General features: G+C 52.5%; 6 protein-coding genes across 6 annotated transcripts; 1 reads left to right on the top strand and 5 right to left on the bottom strand.

The window, feature by feature from the left end:
- Window positions 1-439: 439 nt before the first annotated feature.
- AYO21_08595 (hypothetical protein) lies at window positions 440-1,114 on the bottom strand (the record flags this gene model as incomplete). Its single annotated transcript, XM_022658538.1, has 1 exon — window positions 440-1,114. One exon carries the CDS (start codon window positions 1,112-1,114, stop codon window positions 440-442), a length of 675 nt encoding a protein of 224 aa, XP_022509129.1.
- Window positions 1,115-2,187: 1,073 nt separating this feature from the next.
- On the bottom strand, window positions 2,188-3,021 carry AYO21_08594 (hypothetical protein; the record flags this gene model as incomplete). The annotated part of the gene is made up of 1 exon (XM_022658537.1): window positions 2,188-3,021. The coding sequence occupies one exon, from the start codon at window positions 3,019-3,021 to the stop codon at window positions 2,188-2,190; it is 834 nt and encodes a 277-aa protein (XP_022509128.1).
- Window positions 3,022-4,460: 1,439 nt separating this feature from the next.
- On the bottom strand, window positions 4,461-5,333 carry AYO21_08593 (hypothetical protein; the record flags this gene model as incomplete). The annotated part of the gene is made up of 2 exons (XM_022658536.1): window positions 4,461-5,033; window positions 5,166-5,333. The coding sequence occupies 2 exons, from the start codon at window positions 5,331-5,333 to the stop codon at window positions 4,461-4,463; spliced, it is 741 nt and encodes a 246-aa protein (XP_022509127.1).
- A 916-nt stretch (window positions 5,334-6,249) lies between these two features.
- On the bottom strand, window positions 6,250-9,903 carry AYO21_08592 (hypothetical protein; the record flags this gene model as incomplete). The annotated part of the gene is made up of 4 exons (XM_022658535.1): window positions 6,250-6,792; window positions 6,837-7,401; window positions 7,491-9,054; window positions 9,135-9,903. 4 exons carry the CDS (start codon window positions 9,901-9,903, stop codon window positions 6,250-6,252), a joined length of 3,441 nt encoding a protein of 1,146 aa, XP_022509126.1.
- A 1,822-nt stretch (window positions 9,904-11,725) lies between these two features.
- AYO21_08591 (hypothetical protein) lies at window positions 11,726-13,460 on the bottom strand (the record flags this gene model as incomplete). The annotated part of the gene is made up of 6 exons (XM_022658534.1): window positions 11,726-12,221; window positions 12,294-12,596; window positions 12,647-12,768; window positions 12,816-13,117; window positions 13,171-13,391; window positions 13,456-13,460. The coding sequence occupies 6 exons, from the start codon at window positions 13,458-13,460 to the stop codon at window positions 11,726-11,728; spliced, it is 1,449 nt and encodes a 482-aa protein (XP_022509125.1).
- A 2,424-nt stretch (window positions 13,461-15,884) lies between these two features.
- AYO21_08590 (hypothetical protein) lies at window positions 15,885-16,505 on the top strand (the record flags this gene model as incomplete). The annotated part of the gene is made up of 1 exon (XM_022658533.1): window positions 15,885-16,505. One exon carries the CDS (start codon window positions 15,885-15,887, stop codon window positions 16,503-16,505), a length of 621 nt encoding a protein of 206 aa, XP_022509124.1.
- Window positions 16,506-24,007: the final 7,502 nt, after the last annotated feature.

Below are 24,007 nucleotides of genomic sequence, written 5' to 3'. Positions count from 1 at the left end.
TCCCAGCCTCCCTTCTGCACTCGAGCGGGGAACCCATAAGGATCCGGATACATCGAATGGCGAAGTTTGACTTCGGAAAACATGTGCCTCGTCATAAGCTCGATCGACATGTGCAAATAGTCAGACTTTGAGTTTCCTTTTACCTTTTGGTCAGGGTGCCACTACGCATTGTCAGATGAGGGGGAAATTACAGAAAAAGCAGTGGGAAACAACCAGTCATGTGTGAGAATAATCAAGTGAATTATATTTCTAGAGCTCTAGAGCTGCAAGGGAGCCGAGATCCTCTATTCATACATCCCAGTCATTCCCCTTGCCATGTCCCGTAGATAACCGGCTCATGAACCTTATTCGAATCCGATATCCTGCTTGTAACGCCACGCTATGCAGCCTTCACGCTGGTGTCGTACAGATAGTCCTGTCTGCAGGTTCTTTGGCGGCCTTACTCGACAGCAATGCGTCTGCTTTCAGGTGCCGCCTTGGGGACCACAATGCTCAGAAGGCCGTTCTTCAATGAAGCCTTGACCGCCTCCTGATTCACCCGGTGTGGGAACCAGAAGCTGCGGGAGAACTCTCCCACACTGCGTTCAGTGATCCAGTATTGTTGTTGTGCAGGCTGTTGCTCAACTTTGGTTGGCTGTTGCTCCTGCTGAGCAGGTGTCGGTGCAGCCACTTCTGTCTTGCTGTCAACGGCAGCGACCGCGGATGAGTTGGCGGGCTCCTCATCTTCGACAGTGGGTTGATGCGACTTGACGCTACCAGTCTCGGATGCAGGGGATTCCTCGATCGCAGATTTGTTGTCGCCTTGGAGAGCCGATGGGCGAGTACCAGATTCTGTGGTGCGCTCGGTTCGGCCCTTGATGGTCAAGGTGTGTTCGTCGACGAATTCGATGCTCAGATCCTTCTGCTCGACACCGGGGAGTTCACCCTCAAGGACGTAAGTGTCGTTTGATTCCTTGACATCGAAGCGAGGGTTCCATTGTTTCCTTGTTGACCGGTTGGCTCTTTGGATCTCATTGAAAGAGTCGTCGAAAAGAGAGAAGAGCGGCGCAATGTCACGGCGGGAAGGACCGCAGCGTGCGGGCGCAAAGGCGAGTCTTGGGAAGAGGAAAGACATGTTTCTGGTGGAAAGCGTTGGCTTAATTATTCTTGAGGCTTGAGGGACAATTCTCGTTCGAGTTGAATGCATAAGACTTGATCTTGATGGATGTCGAAATGCAGAGAGCCCTTCTTTGACGAAGATTTTATAGCCTTTCATCTTGCCTGATAGAAGGTGCTGGGCCAGTCGAGATGGATGAGAAAGCAGATTATGTCGACCGTGCCACCGTTTTGCTGGATGCTTCTGGGAAACGCAAACACCCTCTGCCTGCTGCTCGATTTTGCCACTAGGCGCCAGATGTTTCGGTATACAGCCAGAAGCTTCCGTGTCACGTGATCACACAGAGCATCACCACGATGAGGACAAAGGGGACAAAGGCCGTGATGGGAAGTCGATTTCATCGGAATGGACCGGGGTTATCGCCAGGCTCAATGGATGTCTGTAACACCAGGCGACGAGTAGAGCTCGAGCTTGCGGGCTCCCATTCTGATCAGTGTTTCAACAGCTCCAAAGTCCTTTTTGTCCACAGTCTGGTTCTTGCGGAATTCGCGTCTAAAGTGATTTGATCAGTCAATATCCTATAGCAGCCGCCTTGTATAACAGCTCGTGGTGGCAACACTCACCTTGCTGCGGTCCGGAAGTGCTCTCTTGTCGCCTATTGAACCAAGGTAGAGTAAGATATGACCGAGTGACAAATGTGGCGAGGAGAAGAATCGGGGACACCAACCTCTGGCTTCTTGCCTGCAGCACGCAGACAAGCTCGGTACAGCTTGAGGACTTCGCGCTGAAGACCTGAATGACGCATCCTGGTCCTTGGTTCGATGCACTGTGTATGTGTAAAACTGGACAATCAATACGATGCAAGTCGAGAAAAGTGAACAAAGTTCCTTCAAAAACAGCATGAGATTTGGGCCGCGAACATTCCGTATTCGGACATGATCTCCGCCGCCCTAGTACATCGCTGATTCAAGTTTGAGGGCGCATCTCATTCAATATTAATTCAATATCATGTATCTAGCAGGTATCCACGTCTCATCCAAGTCGTGTCCACAACGGTATTCAGGGCCGAAAGCGAGCTCTCCCTTTGCAACTCATTCCTCCAAAAACTTCAGCAGTTCGGTGTTCACCTCATCCGCATTAATGTTCGGCAACGCATGAGGTGCCCCCTTGATCTCCACCAGCTTGCCGTTCTTCAACAGCTTGATAGCCTCGTGGGCGCTCGCTTCGATCGGCACGACCTGGTCATCGTCACCGTGCAGTATCAACACGGGGATTTCGATCTTCTTCAAGTCCTCAGTCATGTCCGTCTCTGAGAAGACCTTGACGCACTCGTACGAGTTGACGAACCCGCACATCATCCCCTGTTGCCACCAAGACTGAATGAGACCCTGGGAGACCTTGGCGCCGGGACGGTTGAAGCCAAAGAACGGACCAGAGGGGACGTCGATGAAGAATTGTGAGCGGTCCTTGATCATGGCGGTTCGGAAGGAGTCGAAGACCTCGATCGGCGTGCCCTTGGGATTGGCTTCGGTCTTGAGCATGAGCGGCGTCACCGCGCTGACCAGGACCGCCTTCTTGACGCGACTGGAACCGTGACGGCCTAGAAACCTGGCAACTTCACCACCGCCTGTTGAGTGTCCGACCATCATCACATCCTTCAAGTCGAGGTGTTCGAACAACTGCAGCAAGTCGTCTGCGTAGGTGTCCATGTCGTTACCTGTCCAGGGTTGGCTTGAACGGCCGTGACCCCTGCGGTCATGAGCGATGACCCGGTGTCCCTTGCTGGCCAGAAAGAACATTTGGCTCTCCCAATTATCACTGTTCAGCGGCCAGCCATGGGAAAAGACAACAGTGCTGGAAGCATCCTTGTGGCCCCAGTCCTTGTAGTAGATTTCGGTGCCGTCGTTGGTGGTAAGATATGGCATCGTGGAACAACGCGTGGGTGTTGACAATTGTTTAGTGGATCGTGGTGGTCGAGCTTTCAGAACGAGACTCTCGATGTGAGGAGCATGGGAGTTTGGGTAATCCACCACCAATGCTGCATCCCGCTTTTATATCGTGTTTTTCAAGTCTCATCCCCTCAAGCACGCCACGAACATCCATTCCAAATCAACGCGAACAGGTTTGCCCGTTAGAGAGGTCACCCTTACAGTCACGCTGCATCATTAGGCCCTAAAAGGAGGAGCCTGCCCGGATAAGGCGCAATGAAGATCCCTGACTTGGCATATCAGCATTGACGGCTCGTCTAGACAACTCGTTTAGGCTGAATCTATCGTGGACGCTCTTTTTGGTTGCCTGATTCGACAGCTCGGTTGAACCTTGACCACCGTCGGCTGTAACACACTTACCGAATAGGACTGCCTAGCGAAATGCCCAGGTGGGTGCGGAATATGCCAGGTATGTTGATTTACTTGCATAGTTCTCAACCAAATAATACCTCGCTCGTTGCTCTGCATGAGGCTTGAGCGTTCAGTGTTGTTTTAACCCACTTCTTAGAAGAGTCAAAGACCTCTGCGCTGCTAAAGGTCTCGCTGAATCAGTTTGTCCCCATGACGGCCCTAGGTTCTTTTGGTTGCTGCGACTTTACTAGCCCGAATACAGCAAGTCTTCAATTGCCCGACACTGTCTCCAGATTGGCCTCGACCACTTCCTATTCCAGAGCCAAACACCCTCGACAAACAACATCACTGATTCAGTAAAGACGATAGGTCACTTCCTGTCATGGTTCTACGACCCACCTACTTTACGTTCCATCAAATGCGTTACGCTTTCTGCGTGCCGCAAGCAAAGTCCGGTTACATTGAAAGGCACACATCTGGCAAGACAACCAGCGAATGGATTTCAATCAAAGTGCATTCGATTCTCGACAGGATAGCACGACTCTCAGCAGCGACACGCTCAGATGATTCTGGATATCACTTCGTACTTGACCCGGCACCAAGGTGTCAGTGTGCATTGTAACGAAACTCATGCTCAATGCGGTCGTTAAGGTGCTTTTCCTCCGAAACAACCAAACTACAAAACTTCTGGATCTGTATCGTTTGTTCAGGTGGGTTGAGTGCATGCGATTCAATTTGATGGGGCACGTCATAAGCGCTATGACACGAGACAACGATCGCAAGACTGCATTCGATCAGAACATCCGACACATGAAACTCACAGAAAGGAGAACGATAAACAAGTCCTTTGTCCAAGACTGGCTGCAGACAATTAGACGAGTTTCGGCGACAGAGTTTCCTGTCCTCTTGAGATAGAAATTTTCTTTTCTTCTTTCCTTCTCTCCTCTTCTGAACTCAAAGACAAAAATTAAACGGCAAGTAGTGCTAAGCAAGGCTGTTTCTTGACTGCGACTGTCCTACTACATCTAGAGCTTCTTCTCGGAGGCCAGCTTCGCGAACCGAGCCTTGGTCCGCTCGGCAACGGCCTTCTCGTTCCAAATGTACGTGACGCTCGGCTCCTGCACCACCTTGGCAGCCCAGGCCTTGAACTTGGGCGTCTTCTCGTCGAGCAGGGCGTCGAGTTTCGGGCTCAGGATGCCGTACTCGGGCTTGGTGAAGCCGAGGAGACGAAGCAGGAACGGCGCGGTGTCGACCTCGGCGAGCGTCAACTTGTCACTGCCGCCGAAATAAGGGCCCTTTCCCTGCCCGGCCCAGTCGAAGAGGGGTTCGACCTCCTTGACGAGAACGGCGACCAGGTCCTGCGCGGCGGTGTCCTTCTCCTCGTCGGTCTGCGCGCGCCAGCCGCCAAAGATTAGCGGCAGAGCCTTGGAGACGAAGGTGTCGACGAAGAAGGCCACGCGGGCGCGGTACAGGGCGTCGTCGACGGACGCGGTGCGCGGCAGCAGGTGGGACGGATGAGCGTCGGCCAGGAACTGCGCGACCACGGCCGATTCCGTGATGATGTGTCCGTTGTAGTTGATGCTGGGGACAAGGCCACGCTGTTGTTGATGTTGATCGACCGGTCAGTCCACACCACCATACACACATACACATACACGGAGAGACACGGCTGAGATAATCTCTCCCGGAGACGGAGGCAGGCTTCGGAGTCGAAGGCAAAAAAAACATACCGGGTTCACCTTCAAATACCACGGATCCCGCGGCCTGTCCAGATCAATAATCTCCTCCTTGTAGGCGAGTCCGAGCTCCTTCAACGCCACATGAGCCCGATGCGCCCAGGGACACCCGTGGTTGGTGTAGAGGATGATGTCTGGCGTGGCGCCGTTGGTGGTGGCCATGGTTAAAGGAAAGGAACTTGTCGGATCGGATCGTACAAGAAGAGAGGGAGATATAGATATATATTGCAAGTACCTAGGGCGTGGGTGGGAAGACAGGAAAGAAACAATCTGTTTATTTAGTCACCGATAAAATAGAAACAGATAAAGACGGATCATGAAATAAATACCTACTTGACAACTGGGAGGTAATAATAGTACAATAACTCGACAGAATGACAACATCTACCTAGTGCTGAACAAGTATCTCGTACATACATACATCAACAAATCCACGTCCCCCTCTTCCTCCCCGCCATCCTTCCATCCCGCCATAGTTGTCCATATTCTCCAAAAATTGCGATTTGTCAGCCATGCCCAATCACGATGGCATCCGGCCGAGGATGAGGCCGAATGGCGAGTTAGGAGGGAGGACCTTTTTCACCCCCGAATCGGAGTGAGACGGGGAGAAGGGAGGGGTGAGTGGAGGAAAAGAATAGTGGTTGCGGGTGCTGCTGGTGCTGCTGTATATTTATATGTCATAGACTATATACTATGATAGTATATAGTATATATACTTGTACCCTAAAATTGTACTCTGTACGTGTACTTTACATATACGTCCCCATCAATCCCAAATCCCAGATCCAAAATAGGTAGGAATGCTCATATTTCATATTTCATATGAATCCACATATCCAGACACGTCGACATGATATATATGTATCGCTGAAAATATTGATCGCGACAATAGCATTCTCACAAATCACAAACCAACGTCCAATATCATAACATGCGCTCAAACACACGCTCAAAAACATACATAGCACTGTCTGTGTTGGCTGCACGCTCCGTATAGCTTTGCTCACTTTGCTCATGGTCCATCTCTTCGTTACAGCAATGCCTTGCAAAATTACTTCCATCTACCGAGTACAAAGCGTCAGCGCCCATACTCCAGGCTCGGCACAACCACAGGTCCGTATTTGACCACGCTTCCATATGCGCCTTCTCCCTGCACCAAAAAGTCGGCCGCCAGACTCAACTTGCCCGATCCTCGGTGCATGTCCGTCTGCCCAAATGTGCCATTGACCACTTCGGGATCATAGACCACAACTGCCACATAGTTGCGCCGTGCCATCAATTTCCGATTGTTGATGGGTTGCCCCGTCACGTCGTGCGTAAAGATCTCCATCATGTCTTCTTTCGTGTCGGTCGGTTGTGATGGGGTGGATCGCTGTCCATTCGCAGGGATGTAGAGTGGCTTGTTGTTGTTGAGCAGTTTCATAACATAGCTGTGAGGCGGAGTATTCACCACCGGCGACGAAATAATCTGGTACATGGTCTTGTGGTCTGATGGGTGAGATGGATCGTGGACAAGACCCGCTCCACATGTGTTGACTGCTCCGGATACAAATGTCATGCGGATCGATCGTTGATGCGAGATCCCCTGCAGGGTCCGAATGAAGTACGTCCGCTCCAGATCCTGATCACATTAGCAAAGCACGGTGCTGGGACTGTGACACTCACCTTGGAATCGTGGGTCCACTGGTCCTTCAGCTCGTCGAGAACGTCAATGTCTCCAAACGGACTCAGAATACCTCCCATGAGCCCAGATTTCCCGACGGCACGTTTGACCGAGTCAAATCCCGATCCAACTGCCCCTTTCGCTCCGACCACGCCTGCAACGGAGCTCGTCACTTTGCCGAGCACGTTATAGGCCCCCGTCACCGCTTTCTTCCCGGTTGCCACGGTCTGCGCTATCGATTCCGCAGCATCCAGCCTCGGATAGATCAAGGGGACCGGTATCATCAGGAGGCAATGCTGGATTGTAGGTGGGAGCAGAGCAATCTTTGGAAATAGACCTTGGTAGGTAGGGCCTGCCATGACTTGATGGAGTGTCCGTTCACTTCGAGTGTCTGGACCGACAACGGCGACCGCTGGCCCGAGGAATTTGACGAAGTGCCACCCCGTCCCCGTAATGGTAAACAGGTCTCTGTCGTCTGACACATTCCGAAGGAGTTCGAGTGTGGTGTGATGCTGGAATAGCAGATACATCTCTATACCAATCCTTCCAATGTTCTTGAACATGTTGCTAAATTGCATGTATTCTGGGTAAGAACCAAAACCGTCAAATCTGTTCTCGTCAGCCTGTTTCTCAACCTAACAGTGATATCAACTCACATGTCGTGATCATCAATCGTCAAGATATGGGGTATCTGGGCAAAAGCCTCGCGCAAATATGGCTGATCAAAATGACTCGTGTAATAATGAAAATATGCATGCGTCACGTCCTCTTCGTGCGCTGCTGTCCAGACTGCATTCTTGCGGTTTTCTTTCCCGCTCGTTGACAGCCACTGTTTCAGCGATGGTATCTCCTTCCACAGCCTGTCAGCATTGATCTGACTGCCCAAGCCGAGCTGGCAGTGGAACCCGCCGCATTCGGCATGTTTCTGCATGATGTCTTTCCACATGAATCCCACCCCGCCCAGTCTGGCGCGCTCGTTGGCGCTCACGTTGAGGGAAAAGTCGTTCGCAGAGGTGCATACAAAACGCCAATTGGTCTCATGTTTGCCAGCCACCAGGAACTCATATCTCGTGCAACCCAGATGAGAAGTAATGGCATATGTCCATTTGGCAGCTCCAGACTCTTCCATGTGCAGGTCAACCTCGTACTTGTAAAATGTCCAGCGCTGATGAGTTGAAATACAGCTGGCTTTCAACTGGCGCGGATTTGGCGACAAATCGACACTCTGATGAATGTGTATTGTTGGTGGTTGGGGTGCATCCGTGACCAGCAGTATCGATCCATACCAGACGCCGCGCTCTATATCCATATTGGCGTAGCGAAGATAAGGACCAAAGTAGACGCCATTCGTTGCCACCACCTTGTACAGATCCACACCAGCGCTCGGAGGCGGTCCAGTGAAGGCTGCTGGTCCAGGCAAGCCCATCACACTTTGCTGCTCATATCCAGGAGTCATGGGAATGCCCGGAGACGCCAGTGGTTTGGAAGTGAAAGATAAGCCAGGTGAAGCGAGCGGGTTCTGGTAGACGCTGGCGACCGGAGACAAAGGTGTATCATTGAGGTTGAGCGGCGTTGGACCTTTGGGAAACTCCCACTGCGTCGACTGTGTAGGTAAGTGGATATAGTAATATTGCCCCGAGTTTGGGTCTAAATGGGCTATCCAACCCTCGGGAAGCGGTGGCGGAGAAGCGGGAGGAATTTGTGAAGGTGTCTGAGGCACGATGGGCTGTGCTTGTGGCATCTGACCGTTCATGGTCGCATGGGCCTGTGGGCTTTGGACTGCTTGCCTAGGGTCGTTCGCAAATGCTGGGTGGTCCATCTGGTTGGGGACCTGTGTTCCTGGCATGAAGCTGGTTGGTTGTGGAGCTGCTGTGGGTGCGATTCCTGCTGTCGCCGCTGGCGCCACAGCGGCCCCGACCATACTTCTCCTTTGTTTCTCGTTCCCTGAGACGTTCCTCCCACCAGGAATCTGAGAGTATGCCGGAGGAGGCTCTTCATGAGGCTGCAGCCTGGATATCTCAGTTTCGACAGGGTGCTGGGCTCGAGTTGGAGATTGAAGAGCCCCTGAGCGCGCCGTCGATGCGGCGGCTGCAGTTGGGGGTGATGGGCGAGCTTCTTCCATGCCTTGATACACTGTCGGAGCAGGGTGTTGCGAGCTCCCCGGGGCTTCGGTCGCGTCCAAGGCCGCCGAGGGGGAGCGTTGGTCTGTGTCTGGGCGGGCTGAGGTTGCACGTTGTACTGAGAGGCTCTTTGCTGAGCCGCAAGGCTCTGGGCCTGCAAACTATTCAGTGTTGCGGTACCTGCAATGCCAGACGCTGCGTAGCGGGCTTCGATGTCGGTCTGTGGACGGGCCCCCGGGCCAACGATTGGCGTTTCTGGCGGTGGAGGAGATCCGCGCTGAGCCCTGGTGGTGGATGTGGATGCCGTCGAACTTATTCGGTTGATCGAGGAAGGGTCCCTGATCTTCAACCTGCTCAAAGCGTCTGCTGCAGCGGCCGCACCTTCGGGGGGTGGCGGCCAATACTGCTGGCGAGATTCATTTTGGCTTGGGAGAGGCGCCGTACTCGGCGGATCCCTTCGCTGAGGAGGGCGCTGGAATAGTCCTTCTTTATCTGGCGCATCCGGGCCAGGGGATTCTGGCAGAGGCTTTGGCGCCGTCCCCCGACGTTCTGCCAGTGTTTGTGGGATACGTCCATCTCCTGATGTCGTCCTCTTTGCCTGCTGCCTTGCCCCATTGCCTACAGTTCCGCTCTGTTCAGGAGAAGTCACTCTTCTCACATCCGGATAAGGATAAGGGGCAGGAGACCCATTGGACCGGGTGGCTTGTGCTTGCAGGCGAGCCTGCTCGTCCGGGTAGGGGAGGGACGGCATCGGGTAGACAGTGGCAGGCTGAGCAGGCTGCTGGGGGACAGGACTCTGCTTGCCAGCAATAGAGGGCACGCCTGAGGAGGCGCTGGAGGTTCTTTTATTAATGCGCAACGGCTCGACGATGGTGGGGGAGTCGCGGTCATTGGGACGGTTGAGGAACATCTCGCCGTCCGGCCTTCCATGCTGGCCCGAGACACTCATGGCTCCAGAAGCGCTTGCGGCTCTCGAACAGAACGTAGATTATACTGCTGTTGGGTTTCGTAGGTGGTAGAGAACTCACAATGTGATCTGGGAGTGGGGCCTGCCCTGTGAGAAGGATGAGCGATGATGATGATGTGGTTCAACTGCGGTCGGGTCCAGGCCACGGATTTAGAAACAACGGAAGAAGGGAAATGCTGATGCCGAGCAAGACCTGAAAGATGGCCTGAGCAAAGGACGAAACAAGCGCTGCAAAACTGAGAGCTGACAGGAAGATTCCAAAGAGGAAGAAGATGGGTTGTGCGCGTGAGTTGCAGGAGTCAATACAAGTACCTCTCAGTGCAAGGTAAGGAGGGGAAACTCGTTGGCGCCTTGACTCGACGCCCTATTTCTCTTGCGCCCTCTTCTTCCTCCTCCTCAGTTGTCTACCTCAACAACGCGACAGCAAGCGTGCATAAAAGCAAAAGCCTTCTCTATGCTGCTCCTCCCGTCAAATGTCCAGCCAGACTAGAAGACCTGCTGGCCCGGTTGCTATTTTGTGCGACTCCTTCAATGGAGATCCAAGGCGTGTAACCGCCCAACCAAGCGCTCTAGATGGTGTCTATCGAATACTCGCCCCACGTCCTTGGGCGCCAACTGTCGCTCATTCGTCTGATTGGTGATACGGTCCACGTACTCCCGCTGATGCGCAGAGCAATATCTGCTGGTGCTTCCACTTCCCCTGAACATGCACTCCGTTCAAACAACGTGCTAACGGAGAATGGTTTCTCTGTGCGAGGTGTTTTGGTACGGTGACCAATGCCTTAGGCATGATGTGGATCGCATTTTAATTGAACATCTCCGGCCCGCAGGCCCGCTCCATGAGGATACCACACGAACGAGTGACGCCCCGTACCTTGAACTTCGTCACAGGACAGTCGAGTCGGATATAATACATCCTCCGCTCGAACGTCTCAGCGACCACGATCGAACGCCTTCGAGAACAAGTTCGATATTATACAAGGCTAATCTGTGATCCATCCTTTCCACACCCAAAAATCACCACTGCCAGGTGGAATAGCAGCGAAACGGGAATGGCAGTGTTGGCACCAAATACGAAAGTCCTTGTTTGCCTTCCTTACCTCGATGCGAAAATACTGGGGCCGAGAGAATGTGAGACATTCCAAGTCCTTGGGGCCTGGTGTGTCAAGAATCATATCAATCCCAAATGCACAGTAACTTAGTACTACCTGGTGTAAGGTGGAGATGGCGTCCTTAATGATCCCGTCGTGACTGAAGGGGGGAACAAAGACGGAGACTGTGCTGATCACGCAGGACAAGCTCGATTTCGAGGGGTGCCTCGCATGCGCAATCCAAATGCGCTTGCGAGAAGAATCTGGTAAATCGGTAAATCCTGCTGTTACAAGTCGCCCTTTCGTCTCACGGCTTTGCCAACATATGCCCATGTACGTCTTACGGTACAAGCAGATGGTTGTCCAGAAGCCTTAGTCTATCGCTACCAACTCTGCGTCCTCATAAGGAAGGTAGTTGAGTTGTCGCTCTTCCAATGCGAGAGCATTAGGGGAACATTGGCTTGGTGAGTTTGTTCAGCTGGGGTTTCACGAATGAACCACCCCCGAACTTCCGATCGTATAGCAGACGTCCCTCGGGACTAAAGAGTCAGTGGACATAATCTGCTCCGAAAACGGGTCTCATGATCGCATCATGCTCCCAACATGGGTCCGAAAGTTGGGCGCTTGCTGGTTATACCTGTGGCGTAATCCAGGGCCGGTTAAATGTCTGTCCAGCGGTTTCCTCAGACGAGGAAAGGCTGCCACGCTAGTTATTACCCAGACTCGATATGCGCAGTATAACTCTGAAGAGCAGCGATGCCATCTGATTCGCCCACCGAGGATCGTCGTCTGGAGCTCGTGGTAGAAGATTGTTCCATTGATAACCGCTGCTGTTGTCTTGCCATGCCGCGAGACCAACACTTTTCCCATTCCGCATGAAAGCAGTCGAACCACCAAAATTTGCGACAGATTGCCGACACTTTCTTCCAGGAACGCGAGACGGGAAATGAGTCCAACACGTAATCCAAGAGAGCGTCTGCCTTTGGTACAGGCTTCGCAGATTGTGTACGCCAACTGATGAGCAGGGAAAGCCAGATGATGACTTCGGAGTCTGACACCGAGGGGCTCTCGATAGCTTTGACACTCTTGGTCAATGCGGCGAGTGAGGCAGTGTCGAAGATGTTGGTGCGATTCTCTCCACTCAGATGGCGGACGGCGATGGCCAAGCCTAAGCAAATGACATGTTCCAAGCCAACGGGTAATCTAGATCTTTTTAGATCAAGTAATATAATGATGGCGCTTCGAGAACATTCTCTTGGTTCGCAGAAGAGCCTGCAATACCTGGTTTTCAGATCTTGTGATTGGTCAGAAGGAGAGGCAGCTGACGATGACGACGGGGAAGAAGTAGTGAGGCCGTCAACTAAGGGTGCCCATGATGCAACTGAAGCAAGGAGCTTGATGCATTGAACACTCAGATGGCCGGAGAGAGCAGCTTCAGCAAGACCCACGGGAAGCGCAGCGACTTCGCGGCATATGTCGGGAGGGAACGGATGTCGGATGTATTCGATGTGGCTTTTGGGAATGGCGGTTGGGTCATCAGGACTGATCTGAAGGTATTGGCCAAGGGCAATGTAAAACTCCATCCTACACCCGATGTTAATAGAGTTCGACGTGGACGATTTCCCGAGACATACGTCGTCAAGAGGGCCCGAATCGCGAGGTGAGCAGGCGTATTTCCAAGGCCACCACGTAGCGAGATAATTTGCCTGGCCCCTTTGAGATGAGATTTCAGTGACGCCAGATCCCTACGACTGGACTGGAGACAGGTTAGACGCGACGACCCCATGTGGTGGATTGACGTACATCGGCAATCATCAAATGAGTAATTGATATCAAGACACCATCGTCAAGGTGCGCGGACGGTGCCGAAAGGCGTTCTCGCAGAGAAAGGATGGCTTCGTTCTGCAATTTGAGCATGTCCCGGGAGCGATTGACATGAAAGGGATCACGGCGCCAGTCATGGAGACTCTGGGCTCCGAAAAGCAGACATTTGAAGAGACCTGGGTCTTGCATCGACAACGGAAAAAGGACTGATATCACTGGGTGGTCGACATCGGGAGTGATTTTCAAACACAGCTCTTCCTTCCGAAGTATGGAAATGTCTGCTAATGTTAGCCGGATCCTTGCTCGGAGACCTTGGAGACGTTTGTGATCTTACATTCGTCAATACTTTCCGTTGGGAGAGGGCTTGTCCCGGATGGATACGACGCAAAAGCCTCGCGTCGGTGGGAATCCAGCGGGGTGATGATGAGCTTAGCCTTCGTCACGAGCCTGCGAGATGTGTTGGATCGCTCTCCTTCGCCATTCCCTTCTTCTTGAAGGACATCTCGACTGAGGTTCCGACTGTCATGGCCAATGAACTCGCGAGCTCCCATCAGGCTGGGTAGGGCTGATTAGTTCATCAGTATCGAAGCGGAGGTGATGGATTGTGATTCAGGCCAACGCCATGGCGGTAGGATGAGTGCAAAATTAAGATTAGCCGCCGCTGTAGGATCTGACTTCAGTAAGACCGATAGGACTTTCGTGTGTTGTCGATGTGCTGTTTGACGGAACTGTGGTTTGTCTCAACTCTTTCCGCAACGCAGCGGAGGGGGAAAACAACTCTGAACAGTCGAAGGATTCTTTCCCGTCTATCCTTGCAGCAAAACAGATAGCGTAGGCCGTGAAATGTGTGCGTAAGGCAAATGAGCGAGGGCTGAACGACATAAAAGGAATCACACAACTTCGGCACTGGCGGCCAACATCCTCGACCGAATTTCCACGCCTTTGCCGCCACAGTCGAGCCAGTACTTCGGCTATTTGTTGATTGCGTCAAGAAGCTTTTCAGCGAGCGACTTCTGGAAGCACCGCTTGAGTCTTGTTGCTCTTGTTCTCGCTTGTTTCGCCCCCTTGGACCAATTGAATTAGTGCTGACGTTTCTGCAGTTTGGGTTTAGTTCCCGTTGGAGATAGCCACTTGCAGTACCGAAATGTCTACGGGGAGTAGGATTATTAAGTCGCGTGAATCTCACCATCACGGACTCGTCTTTGCGTTGCAGAATGGCATATTTGTATCAGGTACCCAGCAGGCAGCACGAGAAAGACACACTGACCGAAATGACAGGGTAATTGCTGTGGACGATAACAGTTGCTTCTAGACACAGGCCAATTCTCCCTCGCCTGGCTTTTTTGATTTGTTTCAGGCTGTCGTCCAATGGCAACGATCCGCAGTTTCGCCGAGTGGCGCATGTCCCACCACATGAGGTTGCTCTCTCCGATTTGTATGGGAACCACATACAACAAGGTCGATGCCGACTGTCTTGACTGAGAAATTGATTCCATGGCAATCGAGACTCCTATACCCCCTTCAACGCTCCTCCTGCCCCGGACGCCATCCTTTGATCTAAGGCTTTGGCCAGGCAGGTGCCTACACGCGGTGTCAAGACACTCTTCCACCATCCGGAGCCGGTGCAAACTTCCGTTTCTGGTTGTGCCAGGTTGGATATGGTTCAATAATCAAGGTTCGATACACGGGACGACGGGGATAATAGACTTTCAGAGCTTGATAATAGCAGTTTAACTCTGTTTCTATGGCCGTGGCTGTATCTGCGTTAACGAGGTAACCCGGACTCCGAGGCACCTCTGTTATGGGTCCTCGCAAGCCAAAGCAGCATTCTCGGTAGTCGTAACAGGACTGCTTCGTTCACATCGGGAAGTCGACTTGACCTTCCTCACAAAATGGCAACTTGTTAGCACTGCGGGGAAGAGGTGTTGTCCGTTTCCATCCGGTTGGCCGGCGATACTCTTCCGGGCCCCCCTTGGGTTTCGGGCTTTTCGAAAATTGCTTTCCGGCTCGCAATCACCCAGAGAATGTGCCAGAACGGATATGTAAAAGGGCGGTTTGAAGTAATGGTTAACTCGCTAGTCTGGAACCCCAAGGTAAGCATAATAGGACACATAAGCCGCTCGACCTGGAGAAACATAATGCCGAAAGAGGTGGCCTTGAGGAAATTACTGTGTGCCGAGTACCTCTGGTGCCTCCTGAGGAAATGCCTCAACGAGACATGCTGGCGAGAGGCGTGGGAATCTCGTCACAGTGATCCGTTTGGTTGATGTGAATAGAATAAAAGGAAGCCACGGTCTGGCAGCGCAACCATATCAGTTTTGACGGGCATGTTCCGGCCCAGAATGTGTCCTATATTGGCACCATGCAGACACATCCATGTACCGAGTACCTCGTAGTAATCTTGAACATGCTGTACTCGTATGTTGGTTGCGCAGTTGCTGTGGCGGATGATGACGCAGTGACTGAGCCCCTGAGGTGCAGAAGAGGCTGAAAAGGTTTGGTGAACCTTGGCGCCTAGACATGCTCCAATGAGAAGCGATGTAACTTGTATTTGTCCAAGCAGTCTTACGCAAGTGCCTCGGGAAGAAACCCCACCTTCTCACTTTCCATTGGCCATCGTCTCCATGGCGATTGCCTTGTCTGGAACCTCCCGTACCTCCGTCTCTGGCGACCGAACGAAACTGGATTTTCTGCAAGGCTGCGGACTTTCTTTGGCTCAACCCGCAAGGCTTGGTGCCCACTCCGGCCGCCCCCAAGTGTCACTACCTTGTCGATACTATACGCAAACGTGATGATGGTGGCTCATCAGTGACATAGCACTGCTCCACCTCCAGTTGCCATAGAGAGGACGTCATCTTGAGGCGCAACTGACTTTCAGGTATATATCATTGACCTTGGAATGTTGGGCTTTCACTTCAGGTTGATTTCTTCGTACTCAGACAGTCGATTAACCTCCACCTCGACGTCCTCGTCTCCTTTTACCCAGCCAAGGCCACCGAAATCTCATCGACATCACGACACCTCTCCTTCAACAAAGACCCTGTCAACATGCATTTCTCGAAGCCGTTGATCCTGGCCTTTGCCGCCAGTGCTGCTGCTCAAGGCGACGTTAGCTCGGATATCAGCTCACTCGTGTCGGTCGCCACCTCCATCGCCAGCGCAGTAACCTCTGCCGCTGGCTCGGGCGTCACTTCCGCGGCCTCAATTGCGTCGTCCCTTGCGAGCGCTATCCCTTCAGGCGCCGAGTCGCTCGTCTCTGCCGCCCAATCCGAGGCTTCTTCCATCTCTTCGGACGCATCTTCCAGAATTGCCAGTCTCTCATCAGTGGCAGCCACCGCCAGCCCCTCTGCTCAGAGCAGCATCTCGAGCGAGATCAACAGTGTCTTGGCCAGCGCGAGCTCTGCCCAAAGCAGCATTGTCAACAGTGCGACTTCAGCAGCATCCTCCTTTTTGACCTCAGCCTCCAGCACCGTTAGCGACGTCGCATCCTCTGCTTCATCAGCTGCGACCAGTGGTGCCTCGTCGGTGGCGAGCAGTGCGTCCGCATCTGCATCCAGTGCTTCTGCTTCTGCGACCAGCGCAGCCGGTAACGGTGCTGCCGACGGTTATACCGTGCCTGCCGTGGGAATGATGGGTAGTCTTTTCTTGGGAATGGCTGCGCTTCTGTAATTGATACACGAAAATTGTTATCATCGTCCGCCAGGATTCAGATTCTAGTTGCAAATAAACGAACCTCCTTTTTGTGACTTGGGATTTCCTGAAATTATTCCGGTATTTGGTCAACTTTAAAATAATAACTCTGATGGCTCAATTTACAGAGTCTCTGACATCGCACGGTATTGCTAAGGAAGCCGATGTGTCGAAAAGGTTCAATAGGACTTGAAGAATACTCTAGCTCAACCATAGTATGTTAGGTGAATTAGAGTTTCGACAGTCGGCAGTGCAAGGTGGATCATCTAAACATATCACAAATGAATCTTTATCATGCCCTTACCGTAATCTGCTCTTCAATGTCGGATGCATCCACTTATTTAGAGAAACCTATAATGTTCTCTCAATTCCTCGAAGAAGCCAGATATATCTGAAAGGTAATCAAAATGGAAAAAGTTTGATCCACGCTACGGATTGCAAGCTGGAGCGGTAGACACGGCGAATCTGAAATCTGCCTTTGCGGATGCTTCATGTGATCAACGTAGACTGCGGTGACGAAACTCACGTTGGCGGCTGCCCGTCACAACCCGCAGGCGGGTTAGACCCTCGCAGAGAGGCGATGGGGCAACCCCAGGCCAGCATCCAGTTCTCAACTCGCCTCATCCCGCCTCATTTTGTTTCAAGGCAAGCCATGTTGAACACTCGGCAGGTCACCGGCGTCGAGAGCCACTGAAGGAAGTCAATGACCTCATTTCGCAGCAGCGCCGATAGCGCAGAGAGGATGCAGTGTCTTATGATCCGTGACCTCGCGAATTGTCCAGGCATAGAGCTTCGTCTAGAGCGTTGCGTCTCGCTTGGCCTCTGATTACACCGGTTAGTTAGGCTTCCTAGGCAGGCGAAGATCACCCGAAACATATTGGTCGGGCACCTCTCCTTTCCCCAGCTCCTGTGGTCCGTAGCCACTGAGGATACTGACAGAGACAAGATACATAGTCACCGCCGGATGCGCCGGCACTTTGTCGCATGGGAAGCCTCTTCCAGGGAAATTTCCTGCGGGCTTTTGACAGGATCACAGGAAGTGGGTAAAGAACGTCGTTTCAGCAAGGTTCGGGGTGTCTTCAGGCGGTATTGGGCAGCGATAGATGTACTATCGGGACTCCGCAAGCACGAACAAAGGTGTGATGGCGCAAGCAGTAAGCGGTAGCCACATGTACTCCGAGATTGCCACCGAGTAGGTAGTCGTAGCCTGCTCTACCGCGAGTGGGGATGGAGGTGTAGCGAACAGCTCAATGCACCATGACGGCAAAAGAGTCTTGGAAGCGCTGGTCGAGAACAGGTTGTCGCATGACCGAGTTGATGGTTAAAGGGAGATGAACTGGTTCAGAGGTTTAGCCATCAGGGTCGGGCTGACTGAGAGGCACACACGATGGTGACATGGGCATTGCGCTCTCTACCCGAGACCTGGAACGGGAAGTGATAGCCTGAATGTCGATCCACAGTACTATAACATCCGGTCTTGGAGTTCAAGCCGAGGTCGATCTCCGCCCCGGTTGGGCACGAATTGACTTCATTGCTGTCACGTTCCCCCGAGCGGAAAGTACATGGCGACAGGATAGCTCTTTAGCACATGTTGAACCAAACGCGGACAGTTTTCGGGTTTGACGCGTTCCCCAGCACGCCCGTTCTGCAGCAAACCCCACTTACTTTGCTTTAACGGTCTCATTCCGCTGCCAGCATCCAATTGAATTTGATCTTTGACGAACGCCTCACCTGGCGAAGTGCTAGACGAACTTCAATGTTGAATGTTCTCTAGCTAGGCGGAGCTTTTTCGAGACTTCGCTCTACAGACGGCGATCTGGGGGCAACAGTCGCGGCGGGTCAGCATCCACAATTGGGCTGCGATAAAGGGTGACAACGTTAGGGAAAAAGAAACCGGAGGCAGGCAAATTGCTGGAAACAGGACTGTCGGGGAGGGAGGAGTGGCAGGTAGCAATGTTCAGGCGGATGATTGTTTCATTCGTCCTCTCGTCAGGTTGAGGCTGTTAACAGTACCGACGATTTTGTTCAAGCTCAGGCTGAGAAGGATTGTGGCGCAGGACAGGACAAAACGAGGCTCTTTGTTGGGTGTCGAATTAACTTCAGTGAGGCCTGATTGGGGCGGCATCCTGAAGGCTGGGTTTCAGGAACAGTGGCTGACCCTTCTTTCCCTTGCCAACCGGCTGTATCCCTTTTCGCAACTCGTCCATACTGTTTATAGCTAGCACTCGTAATGGAATGTGCTGGTAGCGGTTTGTTTCCAGCTTGTTTGGAAGGTTCGGAGAGTGGAGGATGGGGGTCTGGTACCGCAGTTGACGCTGCGGCGTGTTGGTTTCAGAATCAGGCGCCAATGCTGAGACGAGTCGCTGTGATCATCAAGGTAATTGCCCCTAAGCGGACCTGGTGAGCGCTTCGCCGGCTCGAGGCAATCAAACAATAAGGATCAATGCTCAAGCAGCCATCTCGTCGCGGCGAGGGGCGGGCTGGAAAATGGCGATGCTACGGTGGCAAAAAAACAAACGAAAGGGTCCAGGAGGAGACCAGAGGGTGCGAAAAGTACGGGACACCAAATACCCTTGAGTTTGTTTTGCCGCAGTTTGCTGCAGGAACAGGTTGACTGCGATAGGCTTGGGAGGTCGAATGATGGAACATCTGCAGGTTGTTGTGGCGGGATGACCTCTGACAGGCAAGTAAGGGAGCCACACATCTGGCATGCACGCCCGTAGTTCAACTAAACATGCATTAAGTAGGCACGTAGGTAGGCACTTCGTACGGTAAAGGGACCTAAGTGTGAACCTGCAGCTTGCTTTCCCCAGCCCTGCAGGTGCATGGTGTGTGACTTGGCTCCCTTTGATCTTTCGGCGCAACGTCATTCCCTCACTCGGAGGTTCAACTTTACCAAAGGGAAGACGAAAGGGTGGGCAGGGGGTCCTCTCGAATGAGAATATGCCGCACCTTGTGTAGGTAGCACTGGTAGGCACGAGTGCAAGCGTCCTCTCAACTTTGCGAGTAATTCGTAGCCCGGCGCCCGGCGTGCCCATAGCCCCCCCATCTCTTCCCCCTAAAGGCCAGTTCCAGTGCCGTGTCCCAGTGGATTGTCTCAATTTCCAGCCAAAGTCAATTGAATTGGCTGCCCAATTAATCCACATTCCCAGGTGATTCCCACCACCATGCCATCCCAATGCCTGCCAATCTTGAGGAACACGAATCCGAGCCCGTCACGGCAGTGTGCGACTTTGCAGCTCGATTGGGCGTCGGTCGTCTTGTGTTTCGTTTGAATCACAAAGTCCCCTTTCCCAGTCTGCCAACCCACAGCCCTGCCAACCCTGCCGACCCGTTTCCATAGCCTTCCTGGTTTCCATCCCCGTCACCCATCCACCCCAAAAACAATCCACCCCTTAGCACCTTTCGCCCTGTTGCGGATGCTGCCGTTTGTTTCTTTTGGTTTTGGTTACCCGGATCCCTGGTCCCTCGTCATCTGAGTCACTGGCAACACGCCAGCAAGGCTTAGGATTTTCAGTTGCCTGATGCTAGGTCCCGATTTGGGATTCTGCCTGATGCCGACCCATCCTCACCAGGCTTCAGCAACCAAATAAGCCTGGATTGCTGATTCCTGCAATTGTGACTCTTCAGCATTGCTGTGCACCTGCTATAAAGCCACTTCCCATTCCTCCCACAATTCTGCCCTCTCAACTCTCATACAATCCAAAAGTCAGCAACTCCCAAATCTCACACAATCCCATCACAACACAACCATCCCCCAAGAAACCCCCTTAGCGACATTTTTGGAACTCGCCCCCACCTCCATCCACTGTCACCACTTTTAGCACCTTCGCCACAAGGTTTCCAATTCTCTGAGGGCCATCCTTCCAGACCTTCTTGGAATCATACCATCTCATCAAATCTGTGAACCTTGCACCCGCGATATAAATCTCAGAGCATCTCCTCGCTGAGACTCTGCGTCTTATACATCGCCCTTCCAGACACATTTACCCCACCACGACCAAGTAAAGAAACAAGTCTATCGCAGACACACTCCAATTCTCCAGTCGTCACTGTTGGTTGAAATGGCTCCTCAATACCACAGCTCATCTGGCTCCAGCAGCGCTGGTGAGAGAATCTACCACGACTCACGGAGAGAACAACGCGAGCGCAAAGAGCCTCGTAAACCTGTCAAGCGAGAGGTAGTCATCGTCCACCACCGCGACGCTGTCACTCGCGACCAGACCAGATCCTCGGACATGGCACATAACAGATGGAGGTGAAAGTCAAACAAGACAAAATCACTCCAATAAATGCACGCTACGCATGCCTGTACGAATCAATTATACTGCACACTGGGAATTTGATACCAAGCGGAAGGAGTCTGGGAAAAGGGAATACTTCGATTGGGCACGATTAGGAGTTTACTGGGTTCTTTTGGGGCGTTGATGCGTGATCAATACTCTTGAAGAGTATGCAGCAAGACTGTCACACAAGCATTTTCCTTTGTTACCGGTCAACGGTTGCCATTCAACGCATCTTTTGTACTACTCTCGAGGTCCTGGCTACTTTCCCAGGCCTCCTGTCTCTGATTGTGGATCAGATGGGCAAATGTCACCAATATCTCACATAGAAATCCATGGACGCGAGTCTTGGGTGTATGCGGCGAGGTGGAAGAAGCAGTCTTCATTGTTATGGGAACGTTTCCACCTTCATAGGGTCTATCTGACTTTATCGATTGCCGTATCATAATCATCAGCCTATCGATAACAGTGGTGATAATCAATCTCGTTCAAATCCTCCAGTTCACTATTCGTCCTCGTACAGTCCTTATGTGTTTCTATTCTTGCCTTTATTGCAGGACGATGTTTCCCCCTTTGCCCAGCGCAGAACAAGAGAGTTTTTCCTTCCCGTCTTCCCTCATGTCTCCTTTCAATGTCGATCCCGCAGCCTAAAAGCATTCGGTCGGAGAGCATAAGATCGTCCTGCAGAGCAGCCAATCGTGACGGGTGAGGCGGCGGCTTAGCTGCTTTTGCTTCTAGCTGCGGCGGGAACAGTGGACACGGGGCTCCTTCTCGAGTCAGAGGTCGAAGCTGGCGGATGGAAACCGAGCAGCTGGAGCGTACCGGATGGGTTCCAATTTGATGGTTACACCCGTCAATGCGGGCCACTGGGCTTCTGGGCCAAACTCCTGCAATTTTGGTTTTAGGGCCCGCGGCACTTGCTCCACAAAGTGTGGCAGCTTGAACGTGAAGGGCAATGGGATGGGAGGGAAGGTTTGGACGGGAGAGAGAACTTGCATGATCCCGCATGATGACCCGAGCCACAAGGCAGTTCTCGACAGTTCTATCCTTTCTTTGCTTTGCTCCGAACCCGCCGCTCATTGTCCGGACCAAAAGGGTTTCTTCAACTTGGCGGAACTTTTGTATCGGCTTCGCACCATTCGGGGTTCCGTCTCTCAAGTATCGGACGTGCTGCGAACACATGAGTACAGACAACTTTTATGTAAGATGGAATGCCACCCTCTTGTGCCATTGCATCTATCAATCTGCGCCTTGCCAATGCTCTGACTTCTCGGTCAACTTTGAATACCTCTAATCAGGCGCATTGTCAATGGCGCGCGGTAGTCCAAAGGGCCGTGCATTTGGTCCCTCTTTCGGTTCCATCAGCCAAGTTCCTCCAATCCGTACCGTCCAACTGGCACCAGCTACTACTGCATGCCACGACGATGACCTGCCGCAGCTCTTTGCTGCCATCTGCGAATGAGACCGGTCGTAGATCACCTGCAGCTGTCGCTGTGCTGTCGCCTCCGAAGTACCATGCGTCCTAAAGCTCTCCGACTCGTTGGCCGCCAAAGGTCCCGTAGCCTCTCAATCCTCACTCCCGTCAATTCGTTGCCCCTTGCAGCGGTGGTTGCTGTTACTACCCATTTTGATGAAAGGGAGATCCAATGTCCAGCATGTCGGCTACTCGCGGATAAGTGCCAGATTCACCAGTTGTGATTCAGCTGCATAGCATCGTGGAGAATCATGGGCTACGGCCGACGCCGAAGTTCTGGTCCACGTGTCCGAGTCCCTGCGATGTACTTTCTCCTCCCACTGAGCCTCCTTCAATTGCACCGGACACCTTTCTATTGAGTGCTTCTACTTTGTGTGCCATGTCCACATGCCCAGATATCTACGTTTGGATGGTTCGATTGTTCTTGTCATCTCGATCCTGCGCGTGGTAACAGGAGGTATCTATGCCAACCCCAGTGTCTCGACACGTACTGGGAAGTCTTCCCATGTAAATCAATTCCTGACTTACGCAACCAATCATGGCCTGGTTGTCGTTTTTGGGTGATTCCTGCAGGTACAATATTTTTCAAATGACAGCGTCCCTACTGCTTTTCCTATTGAGATGTCTGTGGCTGAGCGGACAGACTGTTGGCGACACAGCCTCCTTCCGTGTCCTTCGGCTAGCTGCGTATCGAGCTCCCCGAACAGTAGATGCCTGGTTCTGCAACGAATCCCCCATACCGTCCCACGACAAGAAATCCCATTCCTTTGCAGACGGAGTAGGGCCCTCTGGATGGACACGTCAAGAGCAAAGACTGGGTAGCATTCCAAGCGTGCTGGCAAGACAATTCCACACAGCCCAGCCCAGGTCAAAGCACATGCATCCAGTGTGATTATCGACACATGGCCAGGCTACCCGGTCTGGGGGCGTGCTGGCTAAGATTGGAGAGGTGTGAGCACGCATGGGGACCTCCTATAGTGTGCTCGATGCTCGGACAGAGATGTCGGTCTCAATCGACCAAGCCAGCTCGAGGCATTGGAGGAGAATGCCTCCCTTGTCTCATGCTCGATATACACGAAAACACGCCCGGACCCCGCGTGCTTCTGGGATTTATTATCATCATGGTTACCCGGCGCTAAAGGCCGGTCTTCATGTGTATGTACTCCTTCTGTATTTGTACTCGGGATCTTGGCACCAGAAGCTTTGACCGGTGTGTGACTGGTTTAACATGGGGCGTGCATGGCTTCAAGTAGATACTTTCGGTCCCAGATGAGGCGAGTTCGGCGCTTTGCTGATCTTGCTGCAGGGAGATGGATTCCATCCCCTGGGATGCGGCTGGAAGCGCTTCGTGGGAAGCTTAGCAGGCACCATGACCACCATGAGGGGGAGAGGACGCCTTGCTTTTTGCAGGTGTTGAGAGTCTGGAGTGCTGATCCCCCCCTTTTATGTATCTTATTATCTTATTATCCTTTCAAAGACACTCAACCCATTGTCAACCAGCTTGATTGCGTGACATCTAGGTTTTGTTCGTTCAGGAACATCCTTCTTGCAGGGACCACATAGAACAAAATACTCGCACGCTTATGCAGTTTCATACTCCTTTCAACCTTTGGGAGGCTTGCCTGCCAAGTCTGCAAGACAAAACCCCCTGTGCTCTCTCACGGGCTCACCGCATTTGTAGTTGGATTCAAAACAAATAAATTGTGCCTGGTGTACTCGCTTCA

Source organism: Fonsecaea monophora, assembly GCF_001642475.1.
Source record: "Fonsecaea monophora strain CBS 269.37 chromosome Unknown Scaff76, whole genome shotgun sequence".
NCBI lineage: Eukaryota > Fungi > Ascomycota > Eurotiomycetes > Chaetothyriales > Herpotrichiellaceae > Fonsecaea > Fonsecaea monophora.
Note: the sequence above shows the minus strand (reverse complement) of the source record. Positions and strands in the feature narration are given on the sequence as shown.